At 30.8% G+C, this 22,977-nt stretch overlaps 2 protein-coding genes and 1 long non-coding RNA gene across 6 annotated transcripts in view; 1 reads left to right on the top strand and 2 right to left on the bottom strand.

The window, feature by feature from the left end:
- Positions 1-17,700, top strand: part of LOC145328790 (uncharacterized) — a 47,811-nt gene extending 30,111 nt beyond the window's left edge. Inside the window, exons 13-22 of the mRNA XM_080172654.1 lie at positions 5,326-5,373; positions 6,077-6,124; positions 6,624-6,668; positions 7,755-7,811; positions 9,874-10,076; positions 11,428-11,480; positions 11,826-11,881; positions 14,086-14,119; positions 14,908-14,976; positions 17,053-17,700. Of these exons, the coding sequence (XP_080028780.1) occupies positions 5,326-5,373; positions 6,077-6,124; positions 6,624-6,668; positions 7,755-7,811; positions 9,874-10,076; positions 11,428-11,480; positions 11,826-11,881; positions 14,086-14,119; positions 14,908-14,976; positions 17,053-17,095 (656 nt within the window). The 3' untranslated portion in view covers positions 17,096-17,700. The remainder of the gene's footprint in view (positions 1-5,325; positions 5,374-6,076; positions 6,125-6,623; positions 6,669-7,754; positions 7,812-9,873; positions 10,077-11,427; positions 11,481-11,825; positions 11,882-14,085; positions 14,120-14,907; positions 14,977-17,052) is intronic.
- Positions 17,701-20,054: 2,354 nt separating this feature from the next.
- LOC145328789 (uncharacterized) lies at positions 20,055-21,273 on the bottom strand. The gene is made up of 2 exons (XR_013882642.1): positions 20,641-21,273; positions 20,055-20,289 (listed from the first exon to the last, which is right to left on the bottom strand). It is a non-coding gene; the product is annotated as an uncharacterized LOC145328789 (long non-coding RNA).
- A 622-nt stretch (positions 21,274-21,895) lies between these two features.
- The window catches only part of LOC145328785 (uncharacterized), a 62,979-nt gene continuing 61,897 nt past the window's right edge, over positions 21,896-22,977 (bottom strand). For 2 of the 4 annotated variants that reach the window (XM_080172640.1, XM_080172641.1), the window contains one exon: positions 22,120-22,370. In XM_080172640.1, the coding sequence (XP_080028766.1) occupies positions 22,322-22,370 (49 nt within the window). In that variant the 3' untranslated portion in view covers positions 22,120-22,321. Of the gene's footprint in view, positions 21,998-22,119; positions 22,371-22,977 lie in introns of those variants that run through there. The other 2 variants (XR_013882634.1, XR_013882635.1) reach the window with 2 other exon arrangements.

Below are 22,977 nucleotides of genomic sequence, written 5' to 3'. Positions count from 1 at the left end.
TTATTAAGAATTTTCATATTTGCTGAAAAAAGATTTTCTTATTGAAAATTTCATTGATAATCATATGATCTATGAAAAGATAATAGTTTTAATTTTGGATCAGGCCATTGTCCTGAAATACCTACCTTGGCAATCAAAATGATTTTATGGATGTTTTTATTTTTCAAATTTCTTATTAAGGTAGGTATAAATCAAATGTTCTACAAGCATCCACTTTTTTTATATCTATGATTCACCATATGTAAAAATTATAAAACTGCAGTAAATATGTGTAAAGTTAAAGTACTTTTAATTATTTCATAATATTATTGTAAAATCACAATTGCATAAAATATGTAAAAATTTTGAAACTGCAGTATAAATGTATTATGATGTTGTAATTTCATGTTATCTTTTAATAATTATGTAATTTTATATCTTGTAATAATTGGTAATATAATTTTTTTAGAGTGAATCATAGATACATATATATATATTTTAAAAGCAAAAATATTTTTTTTTAATAATAAACTTATAAAGTTTAAAGCCCAGAAACATCAAAAAATAACAGAAAATATATAAATACATTTAGATATGACAAAGCTGTACTTTTTTGAGAGTCAGAGAAATATTGAGGTATTTCTTTGGTTTTCAAATTAGACCTATTTAGTAAAGAAAATTTTAGTATTATATTTGTTTAAAATTTTACTTTTTTGACTTTTTGAGAGTCAGAGAAATATTAAGGTATTTCTTTGGTTTTCAAATCAGTCCTAGTTAGTAAGGTATATATTAGTATTTAAAGTAGTATAAAAATGTTTAGTGAAAAGAAAGAACACAAAGAAAGACAATTTCATTCAAAGCAGACTTAGGCATTGGCTTTTACTCACAGGTATGATTGAATTGAAAGGACATAATTATCTAAGCATTTTACCTAACAGAGATATATGCAAGAAGTTCAACCCAACTGACAAACTGGTTCCAAACGCAAGACCTACCCCACCCAAAGCAGAAACTGAAGGAGACGTACAAAAACGGTCATACCTGACCCTTCTTGTGGATTTAAATCTGTATAACAGCTACCACAATTTTCTTAACTGGATTCTTCTTATACAAGAACAGGTTAAAGAGTACTGCAAGTGATCTGATTGCAGAAACTGAAGAAAACATACATCTCTGGTCACACATGGCTCTTCTTCTGGATTTAAATCTGTAAAATATCTACCTGATTTCAGTTATCTGGATTCTTATTGTACAAGAACAGGTAGAGGAGCACTGCAAGTGGACTTATTTTGCCCACTGATTGCAGATACTTAAGAAAAGTACATCTCTGGTCATACCTGGCTTTTTTCTGGATTTAAATCTGTTTAACAACTACCTGGATTCCTTGAACCAGATTCTAATTGTACAGAACAGGTGGAAGTGGTCTGATAATATTCATGTAAGGTTGGAGTTTTCTGTTTTAGATGCAAAGCTTCTTATCTTCCTTGGGTTCCTGTTTATCCTGACACTATTTGTCAAACTTGCTTAGGTTTTTTAGTCCTGATTTTTAATCTTTACCTTCTAATTAAAGCTGAATTGCCTTCATTTTAAATAAAAAAACATCTGCTACACAAAGTAAACTCCTACATAAATAAACAATTACATGTGAAAAAGAAGAATTCTTATACTTAAATTGTATTAATGTTTCTAAAAATTATTTTTGCGGTATAATTTAGTCCTTATCTTAAATAAAAAATAACACTAATGTAGAATCAATAAAAGATTTGTTTGTAAAAGATCACATTTCTTTTTATACTTAGTAAAACAGTGCAAATTCAAAAGATTTGGTAGTAAAGTTTTGCAAAATTCTCTTACAATTTTAAAAAAAAAAAAAAAAATTTTATCATATATCCTAATATGATAAAAGGTATTGTGTATCAAATGTATCAATAGATATATAATGTATAAAAAATTGAAGAAAAAATAAACAAACAAAAAAAAAAGGTGATGGGTTTATATTTAATCAACAAATAATAACAATTTTTCACCAATGTGTACAGAATTCCTCCCAGGAATTGTCTATTACATTTTTGGGGGAAATTTTATGTTACACATTATTTTCTATTATGCAAAAAAGTTTTTTTTTACCAATGTGTACAGAATTCCTCCCAGGAATTGTCTATTACATTTTTGGGGGAAATTTTATGTTACACATTATTTTCTATGTAGTGTGCAAAAAAGTTTTAACATGTTATTTTGTATAACCACCTCTTACCTTGCTAAAATATCATGCTGTATGTGAGGGGTAAATATGATAAATATTTTCATGCTAATATATTCTAGATAAAGTAAATCTTTAAATATTTAGTAGTAATAGAATAATTCTATGCAAAAATATTTTTTATATATTTTTGCAAAGTTTATCCTTTATTATGCAGTCTGGCTAAACTTGTGTGCAAGACAAAAGAGAGAGTGGGGGGGGGGTAAGTAGAGTGGGTTGGAGAGAGAACCAGGATCTTGCCATGAAAAGAATGCCACTACACAGTCTAGGCCTGACTTTTAAAAAGATCAGACATGCCTAGCTCTAGGCCTAACTTTCATAAAGATCAGACATGCCTAGCACTGTCTACATACTGCATAATTTAGACTAAACTTTTAAGTTTAAATATGTTGCTGTATGTAATTGTTATATTCTTATATCAATACTTTTAAATAAATGTTGAAATTATCATACATTGAAGCTTAATCTTCCACAGAATTGAAAATAATAAATAAGGTCTTAGTCTTTCCATTGTGGATAGGATAACAAATAGTTGACTTTATTAAATATTGTCATTGCCCTCTATTCAACAAAAGAGTTGATTAGATATTTAGTTATTACTGTCATTGCCATCTATTCAACAATAGAGTTGATTAGATATCCACCTGTTATTATTGTCATTGCCATCTATTCAACAAAATAGTTGATTAGATATCCACCTGTTATTATTGTCATTGCCATCTATTCAACAAAATAGTTGATTAGATATCCACCTGTTATTATTGTCATTGCCATCTATTCAACAAAAGAGTTGATTAGATATCCACCTGTTATTATTTTCATTGCCATCTATTCAACAAAATAGTTGATTAGATATCCACCTGTTATTATTGTCATTGCCATCTATTCAACAAAAGAGTTGATTAGATATTTACCTGTTATTATTGTCTTTGCCATCTATTCAGCATAAGAGTTGATTAGATAATTATTGCTATATTTAGACATATCATTGCCCCCTAAGATTTTATTTAGTATTAGCTATAATTCTAAGCAACTCATTGCACATAGAGTTGCCCCCATGACTTCTGGTTGTGTTGACCTGTACAGAGTACAGGGAGGGCTGTATAGAAGAAATTAGCCCTTATAGCAATTAGAATTATAGCTAATACTAAATAAAATCTTAGGGGGCAATGATATGTCTAAATATAAATTTTTGCATAGAATTATTCTATTACTACTAAATATTTAAAGATTTACTTTATCTAGAATATATTAGCATGAAAATATTTATCATATTTACCCCTCACATACAGCATGATATTTTAGCAAGGTAAGAGGTGGTTATACAAAATAACATTTAATACTAAATAAAATCTTAGGGGGCAATGATATGTCTAATATAAATTTTTGCATAGAATTATTCTATTACTACTAAATATTTAAAGATTTACTTTATCTAGAATATATTAGCATGAAAATATTTATCATATTTACCCCTCACATACAGCATGATATTTTAGCAAGGTAAGAGGTGGTTATACAAAATAACATGTTAAAACTTTTTTGCACACTACATAGAAAATAATGTGTAACATATCTCTTCTGTAGATCAAATTATTGGTTGAAAAGTACGGAAACAACTAGTTTGGAAGCAACTAATCAAAATTAAGTATAAGTACCCAAAGTTTTTGATAATATGAATAAGTTTTCATGGTTTTAAGACTTTGGGTACCAGAGAAATTAACATCCCAACGTCCCCTTCCTCCCTGGTATTCAATACCTGTTTAATAAAAGAATTGTTTTATTTATACGTAAAATCAGAAAGAAAGGTATAGTCCAATGGTGTATTTTACTTTCAATTAACAAAGGATAACAAAGCTTTTTGATGTAAAAATTGAAAATAGAGCATAAGTTTAATGTTAGTGATTTTCCTTTCATCTCATTAATAATATTAAAACCAATAACTTCCAATACAATCAAATGAAAATATGATAAGAAGATTAATTAATCCTCTAATTCCCTATCCCTATCTCCTTGACACAAAATTGTAAGTTGTAAAGACAAGGAATTAGGGGAAATCCTTAGAATCCTTCTGAATCCCACCTTTCCAAATAAATTCTATTTATATTTACAACAGATCTATAGTATAGATGTATATACAGACAACTACCTCGCTTCATTTTTCAAAGCCCCTTTTCTTCTGCTTCTAAATTATTTTTTGCTACATGGCTGTGTTAATATAAGCGATACCATTAGTTGATTTTCAATGACCCAATAGTATGGTTGCACAAAACGGTTGCAATGGGGAGATTCAATTATTAACCCTCTCTCCCTCTAGTGTTTTACTCTCATATATTTACTATACTATTTCTATTTGTTGGTAGGGCAGCTGTTCTATAAGTATTCGTGTCTGTCTGTCTGTCTGTAATAATATGTGCTCTAATATTATATCCTCTTCCTTTTTCTTTTTTTTCCTTTACTGTTTCATATGTCTTGATTAACTTTTTGTTTTCTCTATTTAACCCTTTTCCATAGTTGGCCGAACAGATCTTTGGTATTGATGTATTTACAGATAACTACCTTCCTCTCTTTTTCAATGACATTTTTCGTCTGCTACCAAATTGTTTTCTGCTACTTAGCTGTGTTAATATAATGGACACCATTGGTTGATTTTCCTTGACCCAGTTGAGAGTCGGCACAAGGATGGGAAGATACAGATTTAACACCTTCCCCCTCTAGTCTTTTACTCTAATGTTCGCCGTATATTATGCTCATGTTTACAAACAACTCTGCTACTATAGAATGTAATCATCCTTGTTTCTTAAAGTTTATTAAATTTTTATTACATTAGGGAGGATGTCATTATACCTGTAACCGCAACCGACTTTGCCATAGCTTTAAGCTATTTTCAGCGCCTCCTCCCCCCCCCCCCCCCTCCATTCAAGAAATAAGGAGGGGGATCTTCCCACCAATCCTACAGGCTAGGAGCGAAGTCACTTGTGCACATAAAAATAATTTCAGTTTAATAAATAACCTAACCCCCCGCCCCCCCCCCCCCCTCCCCCTCTCTTTTTGATCCAATTATAATTATGATAAATAATGTTCAGGTATGATTTCTGGTTATGGTAAAAGAGGATACAGAATTTCAGACCAAGGTAAATAAATCTTTTTTTACAAGAATGTTAGTTTCTTTTCGCTAGATATCCTCATAATATAGTATAAGTATCTCTATCTGTATGTCTGTACCGAAGGATCTCGCTAACCGCTGAGCCGATATGGTTCTCCTTTACAATTTAGCATCTCTAAGGTCCCGGAAAACCATTGCCAAAACCCATCCAAAGACTTTAATCTAGAAATAAATTGTCTGTAACCACCCTGAGATCAAAGTGAAGCTTCTTTAAAATGGAGATCGCAATCTGAACAGTAGTTATTAAAATCCTTAGCAAAAGAAAAAATTACTTATCTATCGCATCAAATTATAGACAGCTTTCTGCGGATAATAAAATAAAAAAAGTATATGATTAAAACCAGTTTTAGTAGACCATAGGGGCTAAAGGCCGGACTAACAAAACTAGTAAAACCAAAACTACTTACTGTACTGAGCTGGATCTTTAGATAATTTTAGTGGTGAGCCTGATCGGACTGAGCCGAATTTAAGCCAATCACAGCGCCGCATTTCATAAAATGTTGTGCTCTCATTGGTGGAAAGTTGGCTCACCCCGATCTGGCTCACCACTACTAAAATGATTTAAAGATCTAGCTCTGGAAAAACCTTACCTTGTTATTGCTGCGCAAGTATATTGTGTTTTTATTTGGAAGCAATTTTTATCTGTTGAATTAAACTAATATTTGTTGCAGGAATGATATCTGGGTTTGGAAAAAGAAGCTTTGGAATTTCAGACAGAGGTATTTATTATTATTTTCAAAGAAGTTGGGGGGGGGGGGGGGGGGTAACGGGTAACAGATTAAACTACCAATCCACTCAATATAATATGCTTGGTGGCTAGGACAAAACTTTCCTAAAAAGCTTATTTATATATGTCAAGTAATTATAAAACTTGTTATCATTATTTATAGTTTTATGCAATAATGTATATTGGATAAACGTGGATATATTCACAGGGGAAAATTTGTCGTCAATTTATCTTCATAATACGAGCCTCATTTATTGATCAGTTCGTTTATCCTTCTTGGGGTAAAGGAAGTGAATTAAGGTATCGTTATTTTAGCCAGCTTCGAGTATCATTTATCAGAGTAAATGGAAATCTGGTGCAACGTCCCAAGTAATAATATATATCGATTTATGCAATCCTGTAAAAAAAAAACAATTTGAATTTTTTTCGCTTTAAAAGTTAAAAATCAACGTAAAGACGCAAGCGATATTTTGAATTATGTTATAATTTAGGAATGATATCAGGATTCGGAAAGAGATACGGTATTTCTGATATAGGTGAGATTTTTTTTACAAGTATACAATATACAATACAGGTATATTACTTATTTAGTACAAAACGCAAGAAGGGAGGGAACATTGGGCTGTTTATTATACTAGTCTCCATAATTTTACATTAACTTATTCTTATCGTTGGCCTAACAACTTTGGGGACGTTGGATAAATTTTGATTGGTTGGTTCTTTAAAAGTTTGGGCGAAATACGTAAAAGAACCAAGGAAATCCCTTACAAAAAAAATGAATGGGGGATTTTTTGTTTTTGGGGGGGATTTCCTTGGTCTTTTTACGTATTTCGCCCAAACAGACGGACAGACAGACAGACATCGTTCTACTTTGTATTATAGATATGTTTATTTCTAAAATAATGACATCAATAACTTAATTAAAGGCTCCACAGCAACTCAATATTATAAACAGAGATATGCAGATTTTAAGTTAAAATCATTTGCGGATTTTATATTACAGTTATCAACAAATTTTTATTTATAATTATTAATAGCTGTAGAGCTTTTTTTTAAATGGCAGTTGTAGTTGCTGCTGTGTATGAAATCCAGTCGATATTTTGCATTTGACGCGGCAAATTATCCAAAAATGAGCTGCATATTTTTTTCTGTTTTTGCGGCGAAATTAGGTTGCAGCTGCTGAAACCTACTTATTATTTTCTCTTATTATAAGCTTATTAATTATATGCTAAAATAGAAATATGTACATACATTGTCACTCGCACCTTTTATTTAAATGGCATTTTTTCATTGCTTTTGTTGATGGTTGAAAAAATATTCCATTTTCAAGTATGCCTTTCAAACCGATTAATATCCGCTGGATTAGAACCGATTCTCTGCCATACTGAAAATTCATGTATAACATCGTAATACAGATATTTTTCCACGAATATTAAAATAAAAATGAAAGAATCAATATCACTTTTCTCAGCCCGGGGTTTAGGAGCTAACAAAACTTATAATTTTTCATTTCATTATCCGCGGAAACCTGTCTATAATACGATGCGATGACTAACTGTTAGACCATTTAAATGTACAATCTAAAATGTAAAATCATTATAAAAATTTGATTTATTTTCTAGGCATGATTTCCGGTTATGGTAAACGATCCGGAAAAAATTCCGATATCTCAAATAAAGGTTGGTAAAAGGGTTTTCATTGGTAAAATTGGACACTTTTCTCGCTTGTAAATGTATCAAAATACAAAGTTGATTTGTCTGGTCTTGATCTTGGTTATATACGTTACATACATACAGGTCCTTTGTTGGTTTTAAGCTATTTTCTTCCTTACTGTGACATACAGAAAAGAATTGTAGGGGGGTTGGGGGGGGGGGGGGGGGGGAGGACGCCCCATTAAAACAAGGAATTTGGAAGAACTGCCTTTTCAACTTTATACCCAAAAATCTATAAAAAAAAATTTTGTTGTCCAAATTGAATGTGAGAAAATAACCAAATAATTCCCGAAAAAAAGTAAAAGTAAAATAATATAATACACTAGCGGCTGCGCCCTCAGTATCTAGGAGCTCTAAAATACGAAGGGATATGGAAGGGCAGAAAAATAGCTTAAAACCATACAAAAACTTAGTTATAAAAATTAAAAAATAGCCTAAAACCATCTCAGGGCCTATACGAAACTTCCCAATAAAGGAAAACCATACCGGTTCAGTGGTTAGCGAGATCCTTCGCAACAGACAAAAAAAAGCTTAGTACTTTAAATATATAACTAGCGGCTACGCCCCTAGAGGCCTCTAGGGGCACTTCAGGCGGAGAGAGTCGAATTTAATAACCCAATTTTTTATTTTAGATTTTGAAAGAAAAAGTTAAAAAAAATTTTTTGGGGGAAATTTTTTTTTGGGGGGGGGGGGATTTTTCATTTTTTGGGGGGGTGTGGGGTGTCCCACCCCCCAAGAAAATAGTTATAAACCTTCCCGGGACCTATGAGAAGCTACCCTGTTAAGGAGAACCCGATCGGTTCAGCGGTTAGCGAAATCCTTCGGTACAAACAAACACACAGACAGACACACAAACATCCTGTTACTTTAGTATAAGGATAGGATAATATGATCTCATTCAAGGAAGTGAGGGAACATTGGACTGAAAATAAGTTTTATAATCTCATTCATCACTGGCTGAAAACTTTGAATACTTTTTTGAAGCTTGAATGGTTGTTGTTCAACTAACAGTGTCCAAACTTTTCAATAATCTTCATCTACAACAGAAGAAGGAGTAATTTTGTTCGGCATCATTGGGGATGTCCATCAATTTAGCGTTGATTGTCTTATCCCTGGAGATCCCTGTATCCTAGCTTACTTGTCAACACTTGAAGTTGTTATATAGGCTAGAGATAAGATTTGTCAATGTCAGCAAATATTTCCTGTTAAATCAGACACATATCTATAATACAAAGTAGAACGATGTTTGTTTGTCTGTCTGTTTGTTTGCTAAGGATCTCGCTAACCGCTGAACCGATCGGATTCTCCTTTACAGGGTAGCTTTTCATAGGTCCCGGGAAGGTTTATAATGAAAAATCCCCCCCCCCCAAAAAAAAAGTTTTTTTTCTTTTTAAAACTAAAATTAAAATAGTGGGGTCGACTACCCCCCCTCCCCACAAAAAATTCCTCCCCCCCAAAGAAAATTTTTTTTTATATTTTTCTTATAAATCTAAAATACGAAAAATTGGTTTGATGAAACCTATTGGGGCAAAGCCCCTAGAGGCTAGGGGCGAAGCCGTTAGTAAGAAATAAAGGATATTTCCATTATATTATTACAATTAAGCCTTTTGTATTTTTAACGCAATTGTTATTAGATCAATAAGATAAATCGACCCTTTAATTTTTGTACTTTTCTTTTCAAAACTAAAATTTTATGTGTAAGATTGACCCCCCCACCCCCCCACTTCATTTCCTTTCAAGAGACCTCTAGGGACGTATATGATATTAAGTTAGACAATGTCTGTCCGTCTGTTAGTTTTAAGCTTTTTTCTTCTCTGGCTTTACAAGCTACAAATGTCGACAAAAATTTTAGCTGATGCTCTTTCTAGTGCCTAAAAAATTGACATCATACAATACAAATGACCAATGCACAAGACTAAATTACCAATGGCTGGCCAGTATACATTTTAATTGACCAATGGTAGTCCAATATGGTGTCATTTTTATAGGCACTATAAAAAGCTTCATTTTAAACCCCATATTTTTACAGGAATGATTATGGGAATGGGAAAACGTGGACAATTGTTACTATCCGAGTTCAAACATTTGACACCAACTACATCCGACAATGGCAGAGATATACTTGACGAAGAAGAGAAAACTGATAGCGAGATAGAGGAAGAGTTTGAGAGCCTGGTTAATGAGATTGATGAGCTGAATTCGGACAAATTTTCTGATCCTCAAGAACATAAGGTCAGTGGCAATTCTTGCAATGATGGAGCTATTTATAGTGCCTATAAAAAAGGGGGATAAATAAAAAAAACTTTAGGCCAAATTATCCCGAATGACGTCATATTAGAATATTCCATAATTCTAATATATCTATAATACAAAGTAGCTTGATGTCTGTCTGTCCGTCCGGCTGTCCCATAAGATCTCGGTAACCACTAAACCGATCGGATTTTATTCTTCAGTGAATATATCTACTGGTCCTGTGGTGGTTTTAAGCTATTTTCTTGTGGGGACACCCCAACCCCCCCCCCCAAAAAAAAAAAAAAAAAATAAAAAATTACCCCTAATTTTTTTTGATGATTCAGATAATAAAGATGAAGATGCACCACATTTACTAAAGAGCTACTGTATTGATTGTCGTTTGATAAAAGTTGTTATTGTTGACATACTAACGAATATTTAATATAGTTATGCCGACATAATGAACAATAGAAATAAAGACTACTAAAAAGTAAACCTGTGTAAACTACCATAAAATTTAAAGGCTAGCCAGGAGTTAGGGTTACCTTAGCCATCTATAGAAATAAAGCCTTAGATAACCCTAATTTTTTGGGCAGATTAAATGACTTCAAAAGATTCAAACACTCTTTAATTTCCAATTAATAACAGAAAATAACAAATAAAAAAAATAACATCAAATAACTACAAGATGATTTTACCATTTTAACTGGCTACAAACTACAGGCAACCAACCCTTTAATTGAATGACCTTTCCTAGAAAATCTTGCCATAACATTTTTCTTCACACTGTTATTATCTAAGTCATGCGCTTTACACAACAGCAATCGTTTTCTGTTATTGCTAGGTTGGTTGTATAATCACTTGATTAATTTATTATGTGGAAAAAAATTTACTGTGCAATTAATCAAAGGATTTGCCAAAGTCAAACTGCTAATTAATTAGTTCATTTAAAATATCTTATTAGGTTATTTAATTGTATGCTCTAATAATGAATAAATGTGCATCCATTCTGTAACATTATTTTAACAAAACAATAAAAAATTTTATAAAGCAATTTTTCTCTCGAATTTTTCGCATAAATTTTGGAATTTTTACTGTATAACATTGGGAGAAGCCTAAAATTTATCGCAGGCTAGATACCCTGAAAAGCAGTGACTTTCCTACGGAGCATGGAAACCGCCATAAGGAATATAAGAGTCTTCTCTAAATAGCATAACTCATTACGACCAGCCATTCTTGAGATATTTTTAGTAAAACCAAACCTTACTTATTATTTGAAGTTAAAAATACTGCCTATTAATAATCTATCGAACATATATGTATAGAATTTTTTTAAAATAATTTTCTTCAGATAATCAATACAGTACCCTCAATGGAGATTCATAGACCTTTTTTAATGTACAGGTAAAATATCATTTAAGAATAGCGTAGCTATCTATTAACTATTTATTTTGTCCACTTTGACGTCCGGTTACTATTATTTAATTATATGAATATGATTAAAATATATTCTAATATAATAGTAAATTGTTTTTCATGGGAGCATTAAAAAATTAAACCATTTTGCAGATTCTCTCAAAGTGCTTTATCGAGCACCAAACCCCCGGCACCCCTTTTTAATTAAATAGCAGGGGTTAGGCACAAATAAAACCTAAAACACTTTTACTTTCAATTTAGTTTTAAAATAAGACGAGTGTGATTTTTTTGCCCGATATGCAGTTTGAGGTAAAGTCCCCTTATATTGTTTAGGAAACCATATTTTCACCAGTCAAGTTCCAGACCTGAGCGAGTTGTCAGAAATGCAGGTATAGTCATTTTAAGTAAGATTCACGGATCTAAAGGGATAGGACAATGGCCGATAAATTGATGTACATTCTCAATGATGATACACAATGATTACCCCTTCAGTGGTTGAAACGTTTGGACGCTCAACAAAATGAATCAACTTATTAAAATTCAATAAAAGTCCCCAAGGTTGTTAAGTTAACGAATTAGAAAACGTTGGTTACTAGTGTAATAAACAGCCAATTGTCCCCTCCCTCCATGTTAAGAAGACAGACAAACAAACATTAAATTAACTAGTTTTCATAAAACAAGTGCATTTTTGTAATTGTAAGATTAATTCCCCTTTTTGTGTAAAGACATACAATTCTTAATCATATAGAAATTGTATTCTGAAACTTAGAGGCTAACAATGTTTTAAATTACCCCAAAACTAACCGTTACCATGTTTGATATTGTCTCTGACGACCGGAAGGACCATTCTTTTAGTCAGTCTATAGCCCAACGTTAATTTTTTTTAACGGACGGACATATTAACATACAGGAGGCGGACGTACGTAAAGTGACAGCTGATAAGGCTTGCGCTTAGGCAATTAAGAAACTGTAAGAACTATGCTCATATTATTCCAATAAATTTTATTATCATGAATATAACATTGAAATTTAAGCAAACAAAATGTTAACTTTAAGTAATTAGTATTTTCAATGTTTGTAATATTCAATATTCATAAAAACAAGGATAACAACAGTCATAAACAATGCACTTAATACTCAAATTTATTATATCGTCAAACGAAATTTTTGTTTAATACTATCACAAATTTACTTAAATAAAAATATGATTACATTTAAGAATTGATTAGATAAATGCTTCGCTTATAACATTAATCTAGGAATTAATATTCCAAAAATTATGTGAATAGAACAATTCTATTATGAGTTTTTTCTTCACTTAGCTTACTGAAGGACCTACTATAAATGTAGAAAAGTTTCAGCTTTAACAAGAACAAAGGAGTTCATAATTAATAAACCTTTAATAAATAAAACTAATATGACTAATATAAGAACCTAGTAAAAGTGTCTGACTCTGATTATGACGTAAAAAATTAATCAATGAGAGGCCAGTATACACTGTAATGGACCAATGGTAAAATTTATAGTGGCCTCTCATTGGCTAATTTTTTTATGTCATTATCAGAGCAAGGCACGTTTACTAGGTTCCTAATATAATATTTATTTATAAGATGGCTCAATGCATATTCTATAAATTATTAGAGGTTAACTCACAAACAAAATATTAATTTTACATATTCATTCAAACATTAAATATTGCTTCGAGCATGCCTGCTTCAATAAACTATCAATAATTTATTAAAGAAATATTCAAATACTTATGGAGATGCACCACAATATTTTTCCATTGTTTGTATATATAGAATGAAACTCAATACTCATATCCTCCCATAAGTCAAACATAAGGTTTGTAATTCATGTTGTTTAATTAGGTTTATTAAAAGCAGGGCTCTGCAACTTTTTATAAAAAATAACGTCATACTGGCCAACCATTGGTAAATTGAAATATATACTGTAATTTGGTCTTTGTTTAAGCCTATCATTGGTCATTTGTATTGTATGCCGTCATATAAAGAGCTTCTAGGGTTCTGCAACTGCAGCCATACCTTAACTTTTTGACTGGTGACATGCAAATCCAGGGCCCCTATTGTACAGTACATATGATTTTCTTGAGTTTCTCTAAAATATACATAACAGAGTTATTTAAAATTCCAAACATTGAAATAATTTTTAGAAGCAATATGTAGTGGATATTTGCCAATGTTTTTTTTTAAAAACATAATCTTTTTTTTGCTCTACTTTCAATTGGAGGAGAACTGCCATAGTTATAAAATAAAAGTCGGTTTCCATTAAAGTGTCTAGTTAAGCACAGAATCTCCCTGCCCCCTTTTTTTGAAATAAGTTGAAAATATGGGTAATTTTTACCTTAGGTTATGTTTGGTACAGGGATAACCTCAGGGGAAAGGCAGAAATAAAAAAATTACCTCATCCTCTTCTTTAAAAAAATATCTTAAAATAAAGGAGGGTTGATTGGGGGGGGGGGGGGTGTTCTGGCTCACAAAGCACAATGAAGGAAAGCTTCAAATGAGTAATTAAATATTACTTTATTGCCCCCCAAAACTTTTTCACCAAATAATTGTTATAAATATTTTAGAAGTAAGAGAAGAGGATAAACAAGTGAAGGACTGGTAAGATTTTATCATTAAACATTCAGTATTTCTAAGGAAATTAAGGGTTAAGACAATTTGAAAAAATTAATAAACATACCCAATTAAAAAAAATTTGGGTATATTCCCTTTCGCGACAACGACACTTAAGAGGCGATTCGTCGTATTTTTAAAATGGCTTTTGATAAGTTATTTTAGGTTAGGTTATATTGGGTTAGGTGATTGTCCCGCAGGGTTAGAGACCCCCGAAGGGGCTAGAAATAGGAGAAAAGCTACCGTGAAAATACGAAGAAACGTCCCTCAAGGGGCGTTATCACGAAAGGGACCAAACCAAAAAATTATTCTTATGTTCATTACTCGATTGTAATAAACCAATAAAATTCAACAGGAGTACCGAAAGTTTTTAAGAGGAACAGTGCACAAATTGTCATAAATCGCCAAGTTTAATAACAACAAGACAATTATTTCATAACATCCTTTCAAATGGTGAAAAGGCCTAGCTTTCTTTTTTGTACTGACTTACAGAAGCAGCCTTAATATAAAAAAGCTTCGCTTTTAATAGTTATTTCTCTCGTATTATAAACGGCTTTACGCGGATATAGAATGTACAATTATAAGATTAAAACTAGTTTTTTTAGCCCCGAGGTGCCGGCTAAAAAAACTGGTTTTAATCTTATGATTGTACATTTTTATATTCGTAGAAAGCTGGATATAATACGATGCTAGACATAGTTTTTTCGTATGGATGATAACCGGTTCCTATCCACCGGATTCGAATGAATACGAGAAAATGTATTATTTTTATCTAGGAATTTATATGGACTGTATCCGAATCTTTACTCAAATTTGATGTCGTTTGAAGGGGACCAAGGTCATAGGTAAGAAGAAATATTTCTCCATCAAATTATCAGAACCGCGAATTAATACAACAGCACAAATTGCACCTTCCCCATACCAACTTGTAATTAAATACCCACTTTCATTTGTTTAAATACTAAATATAATGTTTTCGATTTTGCGAATTTGAACCAATTTGTGGGTAGGAAATGTTGCGGAAATGATGACACACCATTTAGTATAAAATTTATATGGTTAAAATATAATCCTCAACTGTGGCGTACATCGCTAATTGTCAGGAAGGTGATCTCGGCCCAACACAACATTTGAACTAAAGATGTTAAAATTGACTTCAACTACTGCTATTGCAAAATGAGAAGGGAATGGCTCGGACCAAACGGGCGCAACTCATTCCATACAAAAATTATGCAATCAAAGGGTACTTCATTAATCAAGATTTAGTTCCGAGATACACAAAAATTATATCTTGTAGTGTTTACTGTTCTTAATAGGCAACCCAAGGCTATGCCTAACTATTATGCAAGTCAACTGTAAATATAAATTAATTTGGTATCGTCCCACAAACTGAAGTGGACCACCCTCTCATATGTTATAAGTTTAGGAAAATGTTTCTAGACACTGAGATGGGTTTTTGAATAATAAATGCAGCGTTTTTTCAATTCGCGAAATTTAAACAGAGTATACAACTATTTATTTAATTATTTCGCTTTTGTTAGTACGGCCTTCATAGAAGAAAAACAAATGATCGTCAATCCATTTTTGCTGCATATTTATTAATGCATCTTATTAGAGCTGTAATAGACATTATACTAATGGCTAAAATAATAATTTTAAAAGAAGGTGTATCAACTATTTTTTTTTATAGCTAGCCGGTTCTTTTAGTAAGTAGTAGATGTAAAATTTTTCATAGAATTCAGATATGCAATCGGTTTTTTTGTAGACCTCTTATTTTTTAAGTAATCTAAGTTTAAAAAAAAAAAATTAAGTCGATTTTAAGGTACTAAAATGCAACAAAAAAAAGAAAGAAAATGGTCATTATGAACAAAAATAGTAAGATCTTTAATTTGACACCTTACTTTTTCAATTCTGTCAGGTAATTATTGAAAAAATCGATTTTTTTTAACCCACGAGAATAAAAACTTTGAACTTAATTTTATTATTTCACAAATAAAAAAATATGGGTTCATATATACCTTCAGAATCAGAAAAATATTACGAATCCATTGTAAGCAAAATTGAAAAAAAAAGTTTACAATATAGTATATAAACTACAATAAAAGGAATTATATGAAAATATCATATTATATTGTACAGGCAACGTCTTAATTCTTCAATTGAGTATAAAAATGGGAAGGGGGTAAAGAGGGGGTAAAGAGGGGGTAAAAAAGGGAAGACACTAGTGTTGTCTGAACAAAAAAAATAATTGGCCATTTCTTTAATTTTTTAATTTTTTTCAATTTTGCTTACAATGGATTCGTAATATTTTTCTGATTCTGAAGGTATATATGAACCCATGTTTTTTATGTCTGTTTGAGAAAATATTTAGGTCTAAAGTTTTTGTTATACCGAGGTTAAAAAAATAGATTTTTTCAATAATTACTCAACAGAATTTTAAAAGTAAGGTGTCAAATTAAAGATCTTACTATTTTTGTTCTTACTGGCCATTTTCTTCTTTTATTTTGTTGCGTTTTAGTACCTTAAAACCGACTTAATTATTTTTTTAAAAAACTTAAATTACTTAAAAAATAAGAGGTCTACAAAAAAACCGATTGCATATCTGAATTCTATGAAAAATTTTACATCTACTACTTACTAAAAGAACCGGCTAGCTATAAAAAAAAAAGTTGATACAACTTCTTTTGAATTCTTAAGTTATATACTCTGTTGAAATCCTAACGTCTTCGTTCAATCAATCAATATCGAAAAAATGTCGAAAAAAACGCGGCATTCATCTTTCAAAAACCCATCTCTGCAGGTTTATTTTCTTCATATTGATACTAACCTAACTGAAATTAAATCAATCACCAAATTTATTAAAACGAAGCTATGGGCAGCGCTTTAACTAATATTTTCATCCTTGTTTATTTTTTATTTAGATATGTTTCACGGCTACCAATCAAGAAAATCCTAGGAAATTAAAACACAACAAAAAATTGCAGCATACCTTTTCCAAACGATAAAGTCCACATTATGATATATTATAAGATAAAAACTGTGACAATGTTAAGACATTTTTTAAGTTGAGTGGTAAAAGGAAAATTAATCTACGTTCATATTTAACAAAAAAACGAGCAAAAATAATGAATTAGAATAGATTTTTTTTATAAAATAGGGCAATTGTATAAAAAAATCAACCAAAATTATTTTATTAGGATATTGTTTCAGCCATTATAAACTTATATGTTTTTATCAAAGAAAAACTTTTGTTTGTTCTCCTTTTCCAAGAAAAAGAAAAGCTGTTTAATTGCATTAACAAGATGAAAAATAGCTCTTTTAGTTATCAATAGAAATCAAATATTTTTACAATGTGCCAAAGTTTATTTTCTAAAAATGGCAGGCCATAGAAAAAGGAAATTTTGAAATTTTAAATATTTTCATTATCTCCTAGTATAAAATATATTATTAAATGAATTACTTGTAAATGAAATAAAATTGAACATGTCTATTTGAAAATTAAATAAACTTAATGCTTGTATTGTAAAAGTTAATAGTTATTATATGTAATAAAATATGCATAAAATAAATTGAAAACAATAGCACCAGGGGCGCTAAGGAAGTTAGTGTCGGTGCCGCCCTCCCCCCTTAATTATATTTTAAGGAGTGTAAAAATATCTAACGTCTGTTTCAACTTTATTGCTTTTTAAGAAATGTAACATTTTTAGACATATGAATCTCTTACGTTTTTCGACCAATTTTATCAATTTTCGAAATATCAACGAAAAAATATTAATTTAGTCTAAGCTCTTAGTTGCTATTTTAAATCACCTATGTTATTAACAGTAATGTATAAACATAATTATATTAATCCGCACTTATATGGTTAATTCAAATTTTGTTTTATTTTGAGAAATACATAATATATATTTTTAAGTATTTAAATATTAATGTTTATTATAAAGCTTAACTAAGGGGGGGGGGGGGTTTAATGCAACCATCTCGTAATCAGTAAGCAAATGGCACTTAGAATTCGAATTTCGATCTAATCTTTTGCATGAGTAATCCTTGATAGGTCTATTTTCCCTAAATCGAACAAAAGTTTAGCCGTTTTTTGCCTATTTTCAGAGTAAATCCATCATCAATTACGTAGGAATCAACTTTTTAAAACATATTTTTGGTTGAATTCATGTTAAATGATAGCAATAACCATTTTTGAAACTTCTAGTACCAACAGCTACCGTCTAGAACCGTTTATTAGAGTTTTGGAATGGAAACAAGTATTATGTGGAGATAGGTTTCGTGACTAATTTGTTCTATAGATATCCAAAAAATGGCAAAACAGCTAAGCTGCCAGCCGTTACTTTTCCAACTTTTTGTTCGATTTAGGGAAAATAGACCTACCAAGGATTACTCATGCAAAATTTCAGATGGAAATTCGAATTCTAAGTGCCATTTGCTCACTGATTACGAGATGGTTGCATTAACCCCCCCCCCCCTTATTATCTGCTAATCTTTGTTTGTATAAATTTTTACTAAAATAGATATAAATATATGTTCAAATTCTTTTTTTTTCCTGTTAAATAATGTATATTTGGAACACAGCTACTCTATAACTTATTCTTATTCTGGTACTTTTTACCAGTATCCAAACTCTTCAACCACTAACTTTTATATGCAGAAAGTGTAATTTTATTTATTACCATTCAGGATGTTCAATAATTTTTAACTTCCATTGTCTTATCCCTTAATATCCATGCTAAAAAGGGAAAGAGAAAATTATGTTAAGAAAACAAAGATAAACACATCCATAAAAACAAAGCTCTGAATATGTAGCTGTAGGGCAACAAACATGAACACTTGTAGAGTTTTAGAACTGAATAAGCAGAACAGAAATGTCAGTCACATAATTTTCAGTAAATTTGTTAAAATCTTTTTAAATACAGGATACTGTTTAAGGACATTTTACAGGGCTTGATCATAGAGATGCTTCGCTTATAACAGTAAACCTCGTTGTAATAAGAATCAGTATTCCAAAAATCACATTGATAGGATAATTATAACATACAGAAATTTGTTGTCAAAAAAGAAAATAATCAGCATTTTTTAATAACCGTACAGACTTTCTGGTAACGATTTTATATATGCTGCGCTTCCTAAACCGTACCTAATTGTTATAGGAATCATCATGCAAAGTTTGAAATCGATAGTACAATTCTAACCTGTTTAAATAAATGAATAGAGCTGTGAAGGACGTTTGAACCGACCCTAATTATAGAACAGCTTCGCTATTTAAAAGAATACATTTAAAAAGATCTGACAAGTAATACTTGTAAAGTAACAATATCACAAATCCTTATACTAAAGTAACAGGATGTTTCTCTGTGTGTCTGTACCGAAGGATCTCGCTAACCGCTGAACCGATCGGGTTCTCCTTAACAGGGTAGATTCTTATAGGTCCTGGGAAGGTGTATAACTATTTTGAGGTAGGGTACCAACAGAACACCCTCCCAAGAGAAATCACAATAAAATCGAAAAAAATTGAAATATACCTGCCGCATAGTAGCGCTGCGTAGAGACATGAATTTAACAGCTGATTGACCATAAACAGATTATTTCTCAATTTAGATATTTAAAATAAAAAAAAACATTTAAATGCCACTAGAGGCTAGTAATCATTAATAGTAACTAGCTGCTAAGCCCTTAGATACACTTGAGGGGAAACCAACCTTCTAAAAGTTTTAAAATAAAATAAAAATTTCTTCTTTTTTTAGGGAGGGGGGGGGGGTTAATGGGGCGTTTTCTCTTAGCAGGATGAATGAACCCTTCCCAAAAATAGTCATGAACTATCCTAGAACCCATAAGAAGCTACACTATAAAGGATAATTACATTGGTTCATCATTTAATCCTTCGGTGAATGAGGATATTCTAACAAATATGTTCTTCAAGATGTATGATTTTGTATTTCAAAATTTGTAAGCTTTTTATATTAATTCCTTTTTAAACAGAAATTATCAACAACAAAAATTTACAATTAACATAATTAAACAAATTAATATGATTTATTAATTGAAAAAAAATTTAGAAAAAAAGTATTTTGACAAGAATTTGATTGTAAATGGTGTGCGCCCAGCTGGTTGGCAGCTGGCAGCTTATAAAGTAGTGGCAAGAAAACAAACTTATGTATTAAAATAAATCCAAAAATTGAAAGGGGTAGTTTCACGAAAGGCATTTGAACTTAATTTAAAGAACCGCATATTTTTTCCTGGTTATTTGGTTAAACTACATTTATATGGCATACATTTGAAAGAATTATAATTTTCTACCACGTAGTTTGTAAACTATCAAGACTTGAAAATTGTCTTTTAAAATTCATATATCACAAAAAGACGATTTGATATTTTCAAAACTACGTGGTAGAAAATTGAAATTCTTTCAAATATATGCCATATAAATGTAGTTTAACCAATTAACCAGGAAAAAATATGCGGATCACTAAATTAAGTTCAAATGCCTTTCGTGAAACTACCCCTTTAACTGAAATATCCACCCCTGCATCTGTATGTAAAATTGATAGGTATTTTTAAGCATATTTAACAAAAAAAGTAAGTAACTGGGTATGAAATGAGCAATTTTACAACAACAAAAAAACAAATGAATTTTTCAAAGTTAAAAATAATCCACCATGGTTTTAAGATTCAAAATTAATTCAAATTCTTAAAAACTATTAGACAACTTGTATAAATTGTTAGAAAAAAAATCAATTGTATCATTTTTGTTAAATTATTTTTGAAAATAATAAAATACAGAAAGAAATAGAAATCATGAATTGCTTATGTACGGGTAAAAAATTTGATTGAAAATTGCAAAAATGCCAAAAAAAGTGCTATTGTTTCTGTGTAGAAAATGTAGAACAAATGAATTATCAGTAAAATTTAGATAATATTTTCACATAGGTAAAATACATAATATGATAAGAATTGAAAAACTTAACATATAACGAAAATATTTATTTAGAAATGTTTTATAGGCGTTGCTACAAAAGACCAACTCTACAAAAGACCAACGCCTACAAAAGACCAACTAGTCGGTTCTACAAAAGACCAACGCCTACAAAAGACCAACCCTACAAAAGACCAACGCCTACAAAACACCAACGACTACAAAAAATCGTAGAGCTGGAAGGTCTATAGCTGCAACTGGTGTAGCATCATATTTGTATTTATCAAATTAATAAATATAATGAATATAATGTATGCTTTAAATAGATTTTAAGCGACACAATTACAAGAAAAAAATTGTAATTACTTTTTTGGATCAATGTAATCAAATAATGGCTTGAAAATCTTCTAAATTTTAAAGAAAAAATCTTCCAATTTTAATGATATCCAATATGGCGATTAAAACACAAGGACAAAATTCAAAACCGAAATTTCTTTCTTGAATAACTTTGTCCACAGGCTGAATTTTAAAATTCCGTCCGACAGTTTGTCCAAAGTCTGTGTTTGCTACGTAACGGAATAGTTTCGAACCCGATACAACCTTGCTTTTAAAAAATTGACCCTTTTGTAGTTGTTGGTCTTATGTAGGTGTTGGTCTTTTGTAGGCGTTGGTCTTTTGTAGGCGTTGGTCTTTTGTAGAGTTGGTCTTTTGTAGGCGTTGGTCTTTTGTAGAGTTGGTCTTTTGTAGGCGTTGGTCTTTTGTAGAGTTGGTCTTTTGTAGCAACGCCGTTTTATAAACCAAAAAGTGATTATACTATAATACTAAAGAACTGAAAATTTTCAAAATAAAAATTATTCCACACAGAAAAATATTCGAAATTATGAATACACAAAAAATATTCATAATGTATTTTGATGGTAACTTTGAAAAAATAATATTAAGGGCTCGGCAGCCGCGTATAAGCATAAGTGAAATCATCATAGTAAAACTTTAAAATTCAGCTGGATGTCTAAACCTGATCCTAAAAAAGACAATCCATCTTTTCGAAATTTCATTTTTTTTCACACGAGTTGGTTTAAATCTTAGGCTTATGCGCAGCTGCCGAGACCTGATAATATTTAACAAAAATGCTTTGAAAATGTACGAAGTAATGAAAACAAATTCAAATTACTGTGAAAAAATTAAAATTACTTTATTGCAAATGTTGAGGATTGATTGGTGAACTCTTTGTATCTTTATCAGGAGTTGGATAAGCTCTTTGCAACTATTTATGGTGAGATGAGCTTGTTGTTACAAATCTCCCACAACATACGTTGTCTAAAAAAAAAAATATGTTACTTAATAAATGGCAGATTCACTAACTTGTTCCAATGTAATTGCAAGCTTTCAAAGAAATATTAAATTTTCCCCCATTGTCCTTCCCTGTATCGATAACAATAAACATACGTTTTTATTGGTCATATCAGAAATGTATAATATAATCTACTAGGTTGATAAATTGAATAAAACTTTTTTTATTAAAGGAATAGTTGCATGAGGTACATTTCACAAGTATGATTGCAAGCATAAGTAACAAGAATACCATCTAACATATATAATTTTGTATTGCAATAAATAGCAATCAATTAGGCACCTTCAAAATAGTCTTCATGCAGTTTTTGTGAAAACAGGACAGGCATTTATGTTGAAGTTATCAAAAAATATGATTTTTAAGTCTTGGTATTTTGAAAACCACCTGGTAGAAAATTGAAATTCTTTTAAATATACCAGATACCTTTGTCCTATAGATGTATTTTAAACTATTAAACTGAAAAAAATATGCAGTTCACTAAATTCAAGTTTAAATGCACTTTCACTACCCTTTCATCAGTCATTTGTCACATTAGAAAAACTTTTTTTAATAGATGGACAGGACATATATGAT

The sequence above is a fragment of the Acartia tonsa genome, chromosome 9 (genome assembly GCF_053477335.1).
Source record: "Acartia tonsa isolate MP-2025a chromosome 9, ASM5347733v1, whole genome shotgun sequence".
Lineage (NCBI taxonomy): Eukaryota > Metazoa > Arthropoda > Copepoda > Calanoida > Acartiidae > Acartia > Acartia tonsa.
This window is presented reverse-complemented; position numbering and strand designations above follow the sequence as displayed.